Source organism: Panicum hallii, chromosome 4 (assembly GCF_002211085.1).
Source record: "Panicum hallii strain FIL2 chromosome 4, PHallii_v3.1, whole genome shotgun sequence".
NCBI classification, from domain to species: Eukaryota; Viridiplantae; Streptophyta; class Magnoliopsida; order Poales; family Poaceae; genus Panicum; species Panicum hallii.
This window is the reverse complement of record NC_038045.1, coordinates 4,067,238-4,085,480: the sequence shown is the minus strand read 5'-3', so window position 1 is coordinate 4,085,480 and position 18,243 is coordinate 4,067,238. Positions and strand designations below refer to the sequence as shown.

The following is an 18,243-nucleotide window of genomic DNA, read 5'->3' as shown; positions in this document are numbered from 1 at the left end:
CATGGATTCGTGCAGGTAAATTCTTGTCGATTTTGCTGGATGAAACGTCAAAAAGTAGGATGCTCGTTGAAAAAAGTACAGGTGTGTTGCTACTTTCTTGATGCAAGCAACCGATCAAAAGTTCACAACATCTTGTTCATCAGTGGAAAAGTTATTCTGGGTCATGAAGCACAAGAGAACACCTCACTAACACCTTATAAATCGTAGGACTAAACTGCCGTCACCATCACCAGTTCTTCCACACATGTTTCTCCAGTAGCTCTTGCATGTGGTCGGGGAGCTCCAGGTCCCAGATATCGCCATTGGTCTTCTGGAAGTCGAACAGGTCACGGGCGAGCCGGTCTTTCACACACTGATTCTCCCCTGCTGTTTTTGTCCGGTCCATTAATTCTGTGGGCATACGATCCAAGTCTTCTAGTCTGCCCTGCGGACACAGAATCCTCCAACTCTACTCTTTATAATCCCAGCACTTCTCATCAGTTTTTGCATATCTTGTATGCATAAGTTGCCTATAGATCCTACCATTTCAAGTTATGCTTCTCTGACATCAAAGCCCTTTGAAGAAGAAAAATACGATTTAACATAGAAGCATTACTATGAGAGCTGCTTGCAAAGTAGCAAGTTATGGGGTGTTTTCGGGAGGGATTTTGTTGGTGTACCTTAGCTCTTTTTCGTGGTGGTGGTGTTCCTTTTTGTGTAGACTTTGTAGAGCTAGTGTAGCATAGCATATAATTGGGAAATCAATTCAACATACTCACAAAAGCATGTGTGTTTCAAAGAATTGGTGGCTTTGGGATTCAGATTGAGCCACAAATTGCAAGGAAGCAAAAGACCCAACCCAATCCAATCCAGCAAAACCCCAAGCCCATCCACGGCGCCTTCTTTCATCCCCGCCCGGTCTCGGCTGCCCGCTGCCCCCTACGCCGCCGTGCCATCTTAAGCCATGCGTGTCGCCGCGGCGGCGGCGGCGGGGACCCTCCGCCCCACGGCGGCCACCCTCCTCTTCTCCCCGCCGCACCAGCACCTCCGCCCCCTATCGCTCCACCGCCGCGTCACCCAGCACCTCCCCTTCGCCCGCCGGCGCCGCGACTCCTACTCCACCGCCACGGTAGCCGCCCAGCAGGAGGACTCCGGCGGTGCCGGAGGCGAAGCCGAGGGCAAGGCCTCCCGCCGCCGCCGCGCCCGCGAGTCCCCCGAGGGTAACCTCCGCCACCAGCTCGACATGTGCTCCCGCAACGCCGACCTCACCACCGCCCTCCGCCTCTACGACGCCGCCCTCTCCCCGGATTCCCCCGTACCGCTGTCCCTCCACCACTACAACTGCCTGCTCTACCTATGCTCCAACGCCGCCGCCTCCGACCCCGACAGCTCCGCCGACGCCGACCAGCGCGGCTTCAACATCTTCGCCAGGATGGAGGCCGACGGCGTCCAGCCCAACGAGGCCGCCCTCACCAGCGTCGCGCGCCTCGCCGCCGCCACGCGCGACCCCGCCATGGACTTTGCGAATTCCCTCACCGAACTGGCCATCAAGCGTGAGGCCAGGGATGATTTCCTCGGCTTTCAGGTTCCTCTTCAACACTTCAATCCATTTTCTTCATCCTCCTCCACTACTTACAACATATATACTCCTCCATTCCAACGTTGTAAGCTTGTCTTTCTTACTGAGGACCTCATCTCTGCAGAGCTGGCTAAGTCGCCATGGACCATTTGATGCTGTTATAGATGCTGCTAATGTAGGCCTTTACAATAGTAAAGCTTTCAGTTTTTCTCAGGTATGAGGCTTCTGTTCAGCCAAGCAGTGTAAAGCTATGATCCGATCCTTTCTTGACACAAAGGCAGGCAGGCAGGCAGAGCTAACTGCCAATATTGGATCTCTTTCCTTGCAGGTGAACTCTGTTGTAAATGCTATTCAGAGAATAACTAAATCAAACAAATTGCCACTGATAATTTTGCACTGGAACCGTGTAAATGGCGGTAATGCAAAAGCTCCATACAACCAGAAGATTCTAGAGAGTTGGAGGAAAGCTGGAGCTTTGTATGCTACCCCTCCTGGTTCCAATGATGATTGGTGAGCACCTTCTTCCTTTCTGCTTAGCAATAGTAAATTCATATGAAGTAAAAACTGTTGAGCTGGATCATGTACCCATAGATGGTAGTGAGTGGACTCTCTTGAGGGAGTGATTTAGGGTATGCTATTGTTTGCTTACCCCGTTTAAAGGATCAGTTCTATATATTGTTTTAACACGTGGTCTTTTTATATATTTTTTCCATATCCACAAACCATTTCTTCCTATTCTGTTGCAGGTATTGGCTGTATGCGGCTGTCAGTTGCCGATCGTTGCTTGTTACAAATGACGAGATGCGAGACCACTTGTTTCAACTACTTGGCACTAGTTTCTTTCCCAGGTGGAAAGAGAAACATCAGGTTTGTTTCCTACACAGCCATGGATTATCTATTGTCTAGAACTCGAAGCTGTTCCACTTAAAGAGCGCAAAAAAATCACTCATAACTTCAGGCATTGTACACCAAAGACATTATCTGGATCTTTTGCTCTCTTTTATCTTTCCCTATCAAAGTTTCAATGTCAATGAACTACGCAACTCTATGCAGGTCAGACTAACCTTCTCAGGGCGTGGCCCTACTCTTCATTTGCCGCCTCCTTATTCAATTGTTATTCAGGTGATGTATCTAAATGGCAAAATCTGTACAAACTCTATTTTCCTCTAGCGATTAATCATGCATGAAGATAATTGAACAGTACAGTCAATGTTATTACCCTCGTATGATGTAGGATTCTGAAGATGGAAGCTGGCATGTACCAACGACAACTGGCGATGATATTGAAAAGCCGCGGCAGTGGATCTGCTCTAAAAGAAAATCTTGGGGTGCCCATGCTCACCAGGTGCTCGGCGGAACGCACGCCTTGGGGTTCTGCAGCGTGGCTCGGTGTTCTGCGGATGACCAAGCTGACGCAGAGCCACCACGGTTCACAGTGGTACCGGGCGACACTGCAGTGGATGGTCCAGGCACAGGTGCGGGTGTGGGCGTGTCAGAGGCTGCCGAGAGGGTGTGCCGCGTCGTGTCAACCCAGCCAGAATTGGGGATTGCGTCAGCGCTTGATGCGCTCCGGGTGGCTGTGTCGCCAGAGCTTGTGGCCGAGGTGCTAAAAAACCTGAGCAATGCCGGCATGCTAGCACTTGCCTTCTTCAGGTGGGCAGAGAGGCAGGAGGGGTTCAGGTACACAGCCGAGAGCTTCCACAATCTGATCGAAGCACTTGGCAAGATCAAGCAGTTCAGGTTGGTGTGGAGCTTGGTGGAGACCATGCGTTGCAGGTGCTTGCTCTCTAAGGACACGTTCAAGCTTATTGTCCGGAGGTATGCCCGGGCGAGGAAGGTCAAGGAGGCTGTGGAGACATTCGAGAAGATGAGCAGTTTTGGGCTCAAAACTGAGTTATCGGATTACAACTGGTTGATTGACACATTAAGCAAATCCAAACAAGTGAAGAAGGGACACGCCGTCTACAACGAGATGAAGAGGAAGGGCAGGTTTGTTCCTGATTTGAAGACCTATACAGTCCTCATGGAAGGCTGGGGCCATGAGAAAGATCTGTTGATGGTCAAAACAGTGTACCAAGAAATGCTGGATGCAGGCATTAGGCCTGATGTTGTGGCGTATGGAATGCTGATCAGTGCCTTTTGCAAGTCTGGCAAATGTGATGAGGCCGTCAAGGTGTTCCACGAGATGGAAGTGAGTGGTTGCATGCCGAGCCCTCATGTGTACTGCATGCTTATCAATGGACTTGGTTCGGAGGAGAGACTGGATGAAGCTTTGAAGTACTTTGAGCTTTATAAGGAAAGTGGGTTCCCCATGGAGGTGCCTACATGCAATGCGGTTGTTGGAGCTTACTGTAGAGCCTCAAAGTTTCAGCATGCTTTCAAGATGGTTGATGAGATGAGGAAGTGTAAAATTGGACCCAATTCCCGGACTTATGATATAATTCTTCATCATCTTATAAAATCGCAGAAATTCGAAGAGGCATATGATGTATTCCATAGGATGGGGTCGGACAGCTGTGAGCCTCAGCTCAATACATATACAATGATGGTTGGCATGTTCTGCAGTAATGGAAGAGTTGATATGGCATTAAAGGTGTGGAAGCAAATGAAGGAGAAAGGTGTCCTCCCATGTATGCATATGTTTTCGGCATTGATCAATGGGTTATGCTTTGAGAACAGGCTCGAAGAAGCTTGTATATATTTCCAAGAGATGTTGGACAAAGGAATAAGGCCACCTGGTCAGCTGTTTAGTAATTTGAAGGAAGCTCTTGTTGAAGGAGGAAGAATTAGTTTGGCACAAGAGATGGCTTTGAAGTTAGATACATTAAGGAAAACCCCTTTGCATGGTTGAGGAATTCTTTTTGTTCTTAAAATGTCTGAAGCGATTAGATCATTTCACAATTACACACTATTTGGGCTTGCAGTATACATTTGTAGCCCTAGCAATTGGTGGAAGCATTGTGAGTATTCTGTACTTCAGATCACTAAAACAATCTCTAGCCATCAGCTAAGTTGTATTTTCTTGGAAATGTGACAAAATCAATATAATATCGTGAGTTTGTGAAGAAAATTTGCTTTTTGAGAAAAATAACTAAGCATATTAATATCTTTAGGTAGATTATCATGTTTGCATTATTACTTTCCTTTCACAAGAAGGTATGTAATGTGTTCAAACTAACAAAGATCAAAGAAAATTACGTTCCTTTTGCGGGGAACCAGCCTTTGTTCATAGTTATTGATCCCATTGTTTCTTTATTTTCATGGCTATCACCTTAACGGCTCCATTCACTGTCATTTGATATTGTTCATTTATGATGTTCCTGTAAGGTAGGGTCAAACATACTTGCATCAGAGTTATTGGATATCATTTAGTGTAATTTTTTCCACCTATAACTCATAATTCAGATTACCACTTCCAGCCTGATTGTTTGTCACCAAGAGTTTTACGTCAACTCATTTGAACTAGGACTTGCCTTTGCTTGTTATCTAGAGTGTGTGAGACCATCATGGGAGTCTGTCCTATAAATTTGCCCCACTTAATGAAAGGGAAATTAAATTGAACATTAGATTTTTACTGCCGTTGCTTTTCAAGTACTTGACACTGACCAAAATTTTGTTCTCAGATACAAGGACTTGAGACAAACATTCCCAAAACGTTCCAGTTTACCCTTGTTGTCCCCTCTACATTTTCACCATTTTCTTTTTGCTTGAGAAATTAATGAGGGGTCATTTTTGTCACATTTATTCAATATAGCAATGAGCAACGATAAATCTTCATATATTAGCCTCACAAATAAAGTCTTTTTTGACGTTTAGATTCTCCCACCATCCAAGAAGAGTATGTTAGTGTCTCCCAAAAGAATCCCCTCCCAAACCTACCCACCCAACAAAAAAAAGTGGCCTGGTGAGATACCATTGTCCATTGACGCAGATTAAATGAATGCAGAATTATAGGTGATGCTTATGTGCTCACGAAAGGTTGCAGCTTATGCATATTTTTGTGCTACTGCATAGCAATTTGCTGTTGTAACACTTATCTCATAAACTCATTGTACATAGTTTTGAATTAGCATAAGCAATATTATTGTAGACAGTAGCTAATGATAATACGTGCACTGACTGAAAAATGATTGAAGTTCATTGATGCAACACTAGGTTTGGGAGCTTGAAACAGCTGATTTAACAAAGAAATTAACTGTTCTTTTACTCTTCATCTTGGCAGAGCAATTCTATCAAGGTTGTGAAGCATGCAACCAAATTTTGGGTTTGTGATGTTGTGAAGGATTGGCTCTCTAGAGATTCTTGATGGGGGCAAAGGAACTTCAGGCTAAGATTAAGGAAAAGTAGAAGTGTCATACAAGAGGGTGTATGCAGGTAAAGAACTAGCACATAATCAATTATTTGGTGATTGGGACAGAAGCTTCGATAGCTTGTATAGGTTTAAGGCAGAGGTGGAAAGGTCATGCCCTGGTAGTGTTGTAGTAATTGATCATCACACAATTCAAGAAAAGATTAGATTCAACAGGATGTTTTTTGCTTTGAAACCCTGCATAGATGGTTTCCTGAGGGGATGCCGACCATATTTGGCAATATATAGCACTTTTTTGACAGGAAGTTTAGAGGACAGCTAGCATGTGCATGTACAGTAGATGGACACAACTGGATGTATCCAGTTGCTTTTGGAGTGTTTGATGCTGAGACAAATGATAATTGGATCTGGTTTATGACAAGGTTGAGAGAAGCAATAGGAACACCTTATGGTCTAGCCATTTGTACAGATGTTGGGCAAGCTGTTTGATGACCACCAATGGTTAGCAGCTTACTCTTGGTCTCCTTATTTTTTTCGACAATCATTGCAAAGCAATGGATGAAGCTAGACCAGATGCAATGGATTACCTAAGACGATGCCATAGTAAGATATGGACAAGAAGCCAATTCTTAACTCACTGCAAGGTGGATTATGTCACCAACAACCTAGTAGAGAGTTTCAATAATTGGGTAAAAAGTTGGAAAGGCTTGAATTTGGATGATTTCATGGATAAGATCAGACATCTTCTTATGAAGAAGTGGTATACAAGGAGGACAGTATCTAGAAAGATGGGAGGACTTATTTTGCCACATATCATGAAGAAGTTGAAGGAACAGAGCTTCAATTTGGATACGGATGTGTTTGCAAGCTCAGATGAAGTTGCAGAAGTGTGTGTGAAGGGGAGCAATGGCTACAAGTGTGTGGTGAACCTCCAAGAAAAAAACCATTCTTGAAGAAAATTTGAAGTTTCAGGCATTCAATGTTTACATGCCATTGCATTTATCACTAAGATGGGTCAGCCTTTGGAGAATTATGTTGACTCATATTATACAGTAGAGAAATTTAGAGTAGCATAGGAAAATCTCATCCCTGTCCTTACTGACAAGGCTCAATGGCAGCAATCAGATCATGGCTTCTTCATACATCCATCACATCTGAAATCCACTGCTGGTAGATGAAAAAAATGAGAGGTTCAAAGGGTTTACTGAAACCGGAACAAGCACAACACACAAGAAAGGGCAGCATAGATGTGATGTTTGTAAAGGATATGGACACTGATGGTACACATGTAAAGATGGTAACCCAGATGACAAAGCCGCCCTACTAGCTGAAAGGTAAGCCAATTCATACCATATTGTAGTAATATGACAGATTTATACATATTGCAATAATTTCTTGTAGCTCATGCAGGGGGCCTCCAAAAAGAATAAGAAGAAAACAAATGAAGCCACTCAAGAATCAGTTGAGAATAGTCTTGTACTTGCTATCTCAGGACCTACACCCATGTATTTTCCTCCTAGGTGAGTTGAAAGCAACAATATTAGTTCATAAATATTTACCATGCAGCTCTAAAATGTTAACACATCTGTCTCTAATGCAGCCAAGGATGCTCCACTAAATTGAGCTCAGGGAAAACTGAAAAGTGAGTTTAATTTTAGTGTAGTTTTCATATGTTCATGTTTACCTTCTCAACTTAAAGAACAAAATTAAAATTTTGTAGGACAGCATGTGGCTCAAGCCAAGCTGATGCTCCCTCCACTGGGTTCCCTTTGGCAATTTCCAGTGAAACACCACCACCTGCTCCCTCCCAACCAACAGGGAAGAGAAAGAGAGAAGGGAAGGCAAAAGCAAAAAAGACAAAGGCTGCAGTCACAAGTAAGAAGCAATCTATGGTGCCAGTGCCACCTCAAAGTCCTGCAATGTGCACCAGATGCAAGACTCCAGAAAGCCCTGCAATATCCACTAGAAGCAAGCGAAAATTCTGGATTGAATATTCAGCTATTCCCACCTTTTGCTGTTTCTGTCATGAGAGTTGAATGATCTGTGAGGGCAAAGCCATGCTCATTTTGTGTTGAGAAACTTGATACTCATGTGGCCTATCTAGAACTCTTATTTTGCTCTGTATGGCATGGTTATGTGATCTTTTGTAATGAGAAATTTGGTACTCATGTGGTCTGTATGGTGTGGTGAAAAATATAAACTCATTTGTATGAGAATCCTTTGGATCATGTTTCATGATTAATATGACATGCATTTGGTCTTTATGGTAAAACATAAATTAATTTGTGAGTCATATGTCACCTCTTTCATCTCTATGTGATACATCATTTTTACTTGATTTAGGATCATTGAATTCAGTGTGAAATGAACCTGGACTATGAAACACGAGCTCAATGTGAAATGAACCTGGAATGGCATATACGGGAGCCGAGCCAAATTATGTTTCGTCTCTTTTTGGAGGGGCAAATGAGTCTTTTCCATGGCTATTTAACTGGAGCATAACAGCTCCCTAAATGGTTATGGCATTGATGGGATAAATATTAGATCAATGGCACTAAGGGGAATCCAAAAATTTCTATGGCATTGAGGGAAGTTATCAAAATTTTCATGGCACCAAGGGAATTTGTTCTTCTATCATTATACCTACTGAACCTGTTACTCTTCATCTTAGCTAAGTACTACACTTGGAAACAACATAGAGATAGAGAGAATTAGATATATCGTAACTCATCATCTGATCGTTATACCTAAAATATATAGCAACTTGTAGAAGCTAAAAGAAGGACGGAGTTCACCCCAACTTGTAGAAGCAACTTGTTGATGCGGCTCCATGGAGACCCGAATGTCCATATTTATAATAGCTTGGGTCTTACATTTAAAGGAGGGCCATCTGAAATCTCGACAAGCAAATAAAAATGAGAAATGAAAGTAGACAGTGATTGAAATTACCAAGGCCGTGCTTTTTCAAATTATGCGAGAGGGGACAGAATATTTTCTGAAGGGAATAGCTACAAGTACGTTTAGAATAGATTTTTCATATATATATATATATATATATATATATATATATTTGCTGGATGCCGGGATCGTCGCAGCTGTCGGCCCAGTGTTGCGGCCGGAACACGGGCGTGCTAGCCCATCATGTTGGTAGCAAAAATCCTCTTCTGTTCCGGTTCGTCGGCCTGCTGCGCAGGCGCAACGTGACAACGTGCCAAGCAGCCGGACCAAACACCATGGGCAAATGACGAGTAGATTAGGTTCCCTGAGAAAGCTGCCGTTGGGCCAGGCTGATCGACGATGAGCATCGAAGCAAATCTTGAGGAATCCTTTGCGTGAAAGCTGTGTGTGATTCCCTCCGGTTCAAATTCTTGCCATGAAAAGAAGCAGAGGAGCTCGGGTAAAAAGACGAGAAAGCGACGCTGTCAGTAATATACCCAGTCCTCAGTGACAACAACCTGAAATCTCTATGGCTAACCCTTGCAACCGAGCGTTCGTGCTCATCCTCTTTTCACCGTTTGCCACCGCCTCACCGATAAAAGGGTCTGTTTAGTTCCCGGCGCATAAACGTAAAAAAAACCGTAAATGCAAAATTTTTGAAGGAATTTTACTAATTTGAAGTACTAAATGAAGTCTATTTACAAAACTTTTTGCATGGATAGGCTGTAAATCGCGAGACGAATCTAATGGGTCTACTTAATCCATGTTTTGCAACAGTGATGCTACAGTAACCATCCGCTAATTATTGCTTAATTATGGATTAATTAGCATCATTAGATTCGTCTCGCGATTTACAACCCATCTGTGCAAAAAGTTTTGTAAATAGACTTCATTTAATACTTTAAATTGACAAGATTCTTTTGCAAAAAAATTTTTTTGCGTTTATACGCCCCAATCTAAACAGGTCCAAAAATAAAAACTCACCACACATCACGGTCCCGCATGACCAGTCAGAAGAGTAGTCAGGCTGGGTACACTGCTCCTTTTGGGCTGTAGCTCGCTGCAGTGACCTTCCAAACCTTAAATTCCACCAAACCTGTCTCTAGCGTTTACTTCATCGTGAGCAGGATGGACCGCAAAGCGTGCCTGCCTAGCTGCACTGCTTGTCATTTGCGTACCTGACGAAACTGTCACGCATGGTGTTTCTCCGTTGCAGTACATGACTCTGTCAGTGTTTTCCTTTTTATACGGGTGTTTGGACACTGCTTATTGAGATTTGCCACGGTTCAGTGCTTCACAAATCAGAGTCCTCAAACCAATCCACAGGCTTCTCAAGACCGCACCTGGGAAATCTCCCCAGAAAAAACAACTGACCACGGGACAAAAAGGAAGAAAGCCAAAAAGGGAGCCTCCTTTCCGAGTTCAAAGGGCCTGTTTAGATCGGCGCGTAAAGGCAAAATTATTTTGCCTTTACAGCGTTTTTGTCTTTATGCATCTAAACGGACCGGCGTATTTTTTTTGGCATTTGGGCCCTGTAAACGCAAAATTTTTTTACGACGGAATCTTGCCAATTTGAAGTACTAAATGAAGTCTATTTATAAAACTTTTTGCACAGATGGGCTGTAAATCGCGAGACGAATCTAATGGTGCTAATTAATCCATGATTAAGCAATAATTAGCGGATGGTTACTGTAGCATCACTGTTGCAAAACATGGATTAAGTAGGCTCATTAGATTCGTCTCGCGATTTACAGCCCATCCATACAAAAAGTTTTGTAAATTGACTTCATTTAATACTTCAAATTGGCAAGATTCCTTCGAAAATTTTGCGTTTACGGCTTTTTTGCGTTTACAGCTTTTTTGCGTTTACAGACACCATTTTGCGTTTACACATTTTTGCCTTTACATAGGATCTAAACAGGCCCAAAATTCGAAAACCACCATAAAAACCACCCCAACCCATCCGTTCCGGCCTCAGGCAGAAGCGCACGCCCCCCCTCGCCGCGGTTCACTTCCACCCCCACCCCACCCGAACCCCGAGGAGCGGCGGCGGCGGCGGATTCGGCCATGGTGCGGTGCAGCAACGGCCTCCTGGGCCTCCTCAACGCGGGCGTGCTGGTCCTCGCCGTCGTCGCGCTGGGCGGCGGCGCGTGGCTGAGCCACCGCGCGTCCACCGACTGCGAGCGGTTCCTCGAGCGCCCCGTCATCGCGCTGGGCGTGCTCCTCCTCGCGCTCTCCCTCGCGGGCCTGGCGGGGGCGCTCTGCCGCGCGTCCTGCCTCCTCTGGCTCTACCTCCTCGCGCTCTTCCTCCTCATCGTGCTCCTCTTCGCGTTCACCATCTTCGCATTCGTCGTCACCAACCGCGGCGCCGGGTGGGTCGTCTCCGGCAGGGGGTACAAGGAGTACCGCCTCGGGGACTACTCCACCTGGCTGCAGCGGAGGGTCGAGAACGCCGGGAATTGGGCCAAGATCCGGAGCTGCATCCATGACGGCAAGGTCTGCCAGAAGCTTGGGGACAGGAAGGAGACGGTCACCCAGTTCGTCAACAGCAACCTCTCCCCGATCCAGGTACATGGATTCCTGATTTCCTCTCCTTGTTCTAAGTTTTCCTCTCTGGGTTGTTGGATTTTACCAAAATTCCGATGGAGATTTTTTTGGCCAATGCTTTCTGACTTGAGTTTTAATTTAGATGGTGGTGGCACCCTGCGAGGAAGTTTAGATTGCCCCTAGTGATTAGTTTAGATTTTGGTGGCTTCAGACGGTTTGTCTCCGGGAGATCCGATCGTTTTGATCGGTTTATGCACGTAGATGCCTTAGCTTCTTGTTTGGTGGGAATCTCGTCAACGTCAGTCATCATAGTCATACTGGATTTCCAGCCGCATGCGGAGGAACGTGCGGAACCTGATTGCAACTTTTTGTTCTGTTGTTAGAATTCACAAGGTTTTGTAAATGATGGGGGACAGGCTTATCTGTTAGTGCACATGGGGCTGGTACGGTTTGGTGAATTGTGCGTAGGACCCTTACAAGAATAGTTAGATTCCATTTTTTACAAGTTTGTGCATGTGGCATTTCAGTTCAAGTTAACTGTACCCTACGTTTCATGTGCTGCATTGTCGATTAATTTGTCAATTCCTCTTGCATTTTGCTTATCGATGCTGCAGTTACTTTCCACGATACAGTATAAGCAATTTCTAATGGATACATGCCACCGGCATTACAGTTTGGGCGAATGGTACCCCCACTATTCATATGCTGCATTGTCGGTTAATTAGTTAGTTCCTTTTACAACTTTTTGAGTGTGGCACATTTACTTAGCCATTGATACAGCAAAGAAATGCTGACTGATGAATTGATTTCTCTGATGAATCTATGCCACTGAATTTCACACGTCCATGTAACTCAGTAACTGTCTAATCGTATGTTGTTCTGATGAAGCAAGAGCAATGTTACATAATCCCATAAATATCATTGTGTTGGTGAGACCATTTTTTGTTATGCAACTAGGGATATGATGTTCTTCTGAAGAATTTGTTTATTGTCCTTGTACCAAGAGGTACCACTGATTATAACTTGGACATGGGGGGCATCAAATCCAAGTTACAATTGTGGTACCACTTGGTACCTCTCCAAGGATGATTAAGAAAAGTTCCATTCTGACATGTTTTACATCTGGCATTGATCTATCAATGAGATAGACGATGACTTACTGAACTGGAAGTCTTCCTTTTTCTAGGGGTGTTTGCTTTAGAGTGCCAATGTGCCATGCTAGCTTTTGCAAATTGCCAGTGCATGATGCCGACATTTATCGACCTTGCTTATCAATACAACATGTGGACCCCTCTCTGTTTTAAATGCAGTCCACTTGTGCTACATTTAATTTGACCTTGGTAAGAGATTAGTATCTGCAATTGTCATGGTGTACTGTAATCACATTGAGAGTAACTCTTATATGAGGTTCCTGCCATTTATAGTTATTGTAAACTCTGCAATGTAGGAGTATCAGCTAATACTGTATTGGTTTGTGGAGCAGATGTACTCTTACATGCACACCGTCATCTAATTTATATAATCAACGTGTCTACTTCAATCTTGACTTCGTGAGCTGAATGTTCATTAAGATTTAAGAGTTCTATGAGTAATGGCATCCTTGAATATTTTTTTGCTGCATTTCATGAATTAGTATTTTTGGCTGAGCTACTTTCTTAAATGCAGCTTGTTTGCCAACATTTGGGATGCCAGTTTCTAGGTCTTTTTTTTGCATTAAATTTCTAGGTCTTTCTTGCAATGTCTCTTAATTGACAATTCCCTCGCAAATGCATACACGAATAGCTTACCCTTGACGTTTTCATTCTTCTGATTTTACTCAATCTGATGACCTGTTGACCTTGCTATATTATAACGTCGCAGCCCTGAGCCCCTGAGCCATATCCTACTCCACCCAGTTGAATTTTGCTTGAACATTACATTTTTTTTTTTCATTCATTATAAAGAAAACTGTTTTTTCTGCAGCTAATAAATCTATCTTATGTCCAGTCTGGATGCTGCAAGCCACCAACCGGCTGCAACTTCACCTACCAGAGCGAGACCGTCTGGATCAAACCCGATGGCTTCAACACTACCACCGACGACCCCGACTGCACCACATGGTCGAACGACCAGACCGCGCTCTGCTATGACTGCATGGCGTGCAAGGCGGGCGTGCTCGCAAACCTGAAGAACGACTGGAAGAAGATCGCCACCGTCAACATCGTCTTCCTGATCTTCCTCATCGTCATCTACTCCGTGGGGTGCTGCGCGTTCAGGAACAACCGGCAGGACAACTCGGACCCGGCCTGGAAGTGAGGTGCGCGTGGCTATGTATAGGTTGTTAGGCTGTGCAACTGCGTTTCGGTGTTACCGTATGCCTTAGTGTGTCGGATTATGTGTCAACCGTCAGTAGTTGATGCCTGCTATGTCGCTTTCGAGCGCAAATGATTTGTGAAGGCTGCTAGCCTGCTAATCAAGATATGTCAAAACTTTGTCTGTCCACCAGCTGCCCTGGGCTTGAGTTTTAACGCTTCTATTCGAAATTTCAGTGCTGAACGCTCATGTATTCGTGCAGGGAAATTCTTGTCGATTTTGCTGGATGAAACGTCGAAAAAAAGTAGGATGCTCATCGAAAGAAGTACAGGTGTGTTGCTACTGTCTTGATTGCAAGGAACCGACCAAAAGTTTACAGCATTTTGTTCATCAGCTGTAAAGTTCTACTGAGCCATGAAGCACGAGAGAACACCTCATCAACACCTTATAAGGACCTGTTTTTTTTATGTGCTAAAACATAAACCCCTTGTAAGGGTCTATTTGGATGGGCTAAAGTTGAGTGCTAAAAACTTTAGCACCTATTAGCACTTTTATTTTTGCTAAAATTTTTAAATCTTGGCTAAAGTTTAACGTATCCCATTTGGAAAAACTAGTGCTAAGATTTGGCACTTTGGGGTATTAGCATTTGGATACAAACATCCATAAATCGTAGGACTAAACTATCGTTAGATTGAGGCTTAGGCCTTTGGGGCTGTGAAAGAAAGTATGAGCATTGTTTGGGTGTCGTGAAGTGTGATGCAAACATACTAGCACTGTACATCGGCGGCATAGAGGAAACTTTTTATTGCATTTCATCAATGGAATTGGTTGGTACCAAGAACAAAGTTGTCTGGTGTGTTTGTATGCATTGTCCCTTGTGGTTGACTGGTTGTGACTACCTGACGGAAGGAATTTCTTTGGGTTCTCTAGATCTATTGGGCTGTTTGTCAAGAATGAACTGTTTACATAGTCCATCCATCACTCCATTTGGCTTTGGCACCCAACAAAAATCAAGATGATAATGGTGGGAGAGATCTGGCAAAACAGTTTTTCAAAAAGAAAAAAAAAGATATGGTAAAACGCTTTTGCAAATTGCAAGGAAGCAAAAGACCCAACCCAACCCAATCCAATCGAGCAAACCCCCCAAGCCCATCCACGGCGCCTTCTTCCATCCCCGCCCGGTCTCGGCTGCCCTCCGCGCCGCCGTGCCATCTTTAGCCATGCGTGGCGCCGCGGCGGCGGCGGCGGGGGCCCTCCGCCCTACGGCGGCTACCCTCCTCTTCTCCCCGCCGCACCAGCACCGCCGCTTCATATCGCTCCACCGCCGCGGCACCCAGCACCTCCCCTTCGCCCGCCGCCGCCGCGACTCGTACTCCTCCACCGCCACGGTCGCCGCCCCGATCCCGAAGCAGGAGGACGCCGGCGGTGCCGGAGGCGAAGCCGAGGGCAAGGCCGCCCGCCGCCGCCGCGCCCGCGAGTCCCCCGAGGGTAACTTCCGCCACCAGCTCGACATGTGCTCCCGCAACGCCGACCTCACCACCGCGCTCCGCCTCTACGACGCCGCCCTCTCCCCGGACTCCCCCATCCCGCTCTCCCTCCACCACTACAACTGCCTGCTTTACCTCTGCTCCAACGCCGCCGCCTCCGACCCCGACAGCTCCGCCGACGCCGCCCAGCGCGGCTTCGACATCTTCGCCAGGATGGAGGCCGACGGCGTCCAGCCCAACGAGGCCACCCTCACCAGCGTCGCGCGCCTCGCCGCCGCCACGCGCGACCCCGCCATGGCCTTCTCCGTCGTCCGCCGCATGGCTACCGCGGGCATCCCGCCGCGCCTCCGCTCCTACGGCCCGGCCCTCTTCGCCTACTGCGAAGCCAAAGACGCCGACGGGGCCCAGCAGGTCGAGGCCCACATGGACGCCTCTGGAGTCGTGCCTGAGGAGCCCGAGCTCGCCGCGCTGCTCCGCGTCAATGCGGACAAGGGTAGGGCCGATGAGGTGTACAGGCTCCTGCACAGGACGCGCGCCCTCGTCAGGCAGGTCTGCGACACGACGGCCCAGGTCGTCGAGGCCTGGTTCCGGTCCGACGCGGCGTCGGAAGCGGGGGTGGACAAGTGGGACCCCAGGAAGGTCAAGGAAGGCGTCATCAAGGGCGGCGGCGGCTGGCATGGCCAGGGATGGCTTGGCAAGGGGCCATGGAGCGTTGATCGGAGTGAGATGGACAAGGACGGGACATGCCAACGCTGCGGAGAGAGGCTTGTCTGCATAGACATTGATCCATCCGAGACTGACAACTTCGCAAATTCCCTCACCGAACTGGCCATCAAGCGTGAGACCAGGGATGATTTCCTCGGCTTTCAGGTTTGTCTTCAACTCTTCAATCCATTTTCTTCATCCTCCTCCACTACTTACAACATATATACTCCTCCATTCCAACGTTGTAAGCTTGTCTTTCTAACTGAGGACCTCATCTCTGCAGAGCTGGCTACGTCGCCATGGACCATTTGATGCTGTTATAGATGCTGCTAATGTAGGCCTTTACAATAGTAAAGCTTTCAGTTTTTCCCAGGTATGAGGTTTCTGTTCAGCCAAGCAGTGTAAAGCTATGATCTGATCCTTCTTGACACAAAGGCAGGCAGGCAGACAGAGCTAACTGCCAATATCGGATCTCTTTCCTTGCAGGTGAACTCTGTCGTAAATGCTATACAGAGAGTAACTAAATCAAAGAAGTTGCCACTGATCATTTTGCACAGGAACCGTGTAAATGGTGGTAATGCAAAAGCTCCACACAACCAGAAGATTCTAGAGAGTTGGAGGAAAGCTGGAGCTTTGTATGCTACCCCTCCTGGTTCCAATGATGATTGGTGGGCACCTTCTTCCCTTCTGCTTAGCAATAGTAAATTCATATGAAGTAAAAATAGCTGAGCTGGATCATGTACCCATAGATGGTAGGGAGTGGACTCTCTTGAGGGAGTGATTTAGGGTTGCTATTGTTTGGTTACCCCATTTAAAGGATCAGTTCTCTATATTGTTTTAACATGTGATCTTTTTATATATTTTTCCATATCCACGAACCATTTCTTCCTATTCTGCTGCAGGTATTGGCTGTATGCGGCTGTCAGTTGCCGATCGTTGCTTGTTACAAATGATGAGATGCGAGACCACTTGTTTCAACTACTTGGCACTAGTTTCTTTCCCAGGTGGAAAGAGAAACATCAGGTTTGTTTCCTACACAGCCATGAAGTCTGTATTGTCTAGAACTCGAAGCTGTTCCACTTGAAGAGCACAACAGACTCACTCATAAATTCAGGCATTGTACACCAGTGCTGAGGCGAGTCATAAGTGACCCTTTTGTAGTTTTATGGAACCTAAGACATTCTATGGATCTTTTGCTCTCTTTTATCTTTCCCTGTCAAAGTTTCAATGTGCTCTGTTTTATCTATGCAGGTCAGACTAACTTTCTCGGGGCATGGCCCTACTCTTCATTTGCCGCCTCCTTATTCAATTGTTATTCAGGTGATGAATCTAAATTTGTACAAATTCTATATTCCTCTGACGACTAATCATGCATGAAGATAATTGAACAGCACAGTCAATGTTATTACCCTCGTATGATGTAGGAATCTGAAGATGGAAGCTGGCATGTACCAACGACAACTGGTGATGATATTGAAAAGCCGCGGCAGTGGATCTGCTCTACAAGAAAATCTTCCAAGTAGATGGGACAATAACCAGTTGCACATATGCTGAAGTAGCCAAATACAGAAATTCTGGTGTCATTATTGCCTTGGTACTTATTGTGCTCTGAACAGAAGAAATAGATGCACTACCCATACGGCGGACTACTCCACCTGGCTGCAGATGAGGTTCAAGAACGTGGAGAATTGGGCATGAGTAGGTTTATCTTTGGGAGATCAGAAAGTTTTGATGGTTTATGCGCATAGATGCCTTAGCTTCTTGTTAGTTGGGAATCTCGTCAACGTCATTCATCATAGTCTTGCTGGAATTCCAGCCATGTGCAGAGAAATGTGGGGAAGCTGTTTGCCAGTTTTTGTTATGAAGTTAGAAGAATTCACAAGGCTATAGTGATGGAGGGGGACAGGCTTATTTGTTAGTGTACTTGGGGCTGATACGGTTTGGTGAATTTTGCATAGGATCCCTACAAGAATAATTAGATTCTATTTTCATTAGTTTGTGCATGTAACATTTCAGTTCTGACTAACTGTACCCCACGATTCATATACTGGATGTTAATTCCTTTTGCACTATCAAATCATTGCTGCAGTTCCCTGGCAATAGATACAGCATAAACAATTTCTGACTGCGTTGTGCTGTTATACTAGTTTGTTGGTAAATATCGATTACAGTATTTTGGTAGTGAGTAGTGACTAAAGATTGATGTTTCTGATGAATCTATGCCACTGCCATTTCAGTGTGGGCGAACTGTACCCCGCTATTCATGTGCTGCATTGTCGGTTAATTAGTTAATTTCTCTTGCATTCTCAGTGTGTCATACTTGGCTATAGATACAGTAAGCAATTCTGACTGCAGTGCACAGTTATACCAGTTCGTTGGTAAAGGATCAGTTGATGTCTTTTGGTAGT

General features: G+C 45.5%; 2 protein-coding genes across 9 annotated transcripts; both read left to right on the top strand.

The window, feature by feature from the left end:
• Window positions 1–846: 846 nt before the first annotated feature.
• On the top strand, window positions 847–17,957 carry LOC112889696 (proteinaceous RNase P 1, chloroplastic/mitochondrial-like). Of its 7 annotated transcripts, none has more exons than XR_003228151.1 (10): window positions 849–1,564; window positions 1,683–1,772; window positions 1,887–2,068; window positions 2,305–2,425; window positions 2,612–2,680; window positions 2,793–4,518; window positions 5,781–7,201; window positions 7,278–7,387; window positions 7,468–7,509; window positions 7,588–8,129. XR_003228151.1 is itself a non-coding variant. In XM_025956446.1 (7 exons), the coding sequence occupies exons 1-7, from the start codon at window positions 944–946 to the stop codon at window positions 17,356–17,358; spliced, it is 1,686 nt and encodes a 561-aa protein (XP_025812231.1). In that variant the 5' UTR covers window positions 864–943; the 3' UTR covers window positions 17,359–17,957. The 7 variants fall into 7 exon arrangements, 3 of the variants coding, with proteins under 3 accessions (XP_025812229.1, XP_025812231.1, XP_025812230.1); XR_003228153.1 differs by having other exon boundaries at window positions 7,269–7,387; window positions 7,651–8,129; XR_003228152.1 differs by having other exon boundaries at window positions 7,269–7,387; window positions 7,593–8,129.
• On the top strand, window positions 10,768–14,443 carry LOC112889698 (tetraspanin-8-like). Of its 2 annotated transcripts, XM_025956448.1 has the most exons (3): window positions 10,768–11,372; window positions 13,338–13,647; window positions 13,906–14,443. In XM_025956448.1, exons 1-2 carry the CDS (start codon window positions 10,872–10,874, stop codon window positions 13,644–13,646), a joined length of 810 nt encoding a protein of 269 aa, XP_025812233.1. In that variant the 5' UTR covers window positions 10,768–10,871; the 3' UTR covers window position 13,647; window positions 13,906–14,443. The 2 variants fall into 2 exon arrangements, with proteins under 2 accessions (XP_025812233.1, XP_025812232.1); XM_025956447.1 differs by lacking the exon at window positions 13,906–14,443 and having other exon boundaries at window positions 10,769–11,372; window positions 13,338–13,873.
• Window positions 17,958–18,243: the final 286 nt, after the last annotated feature.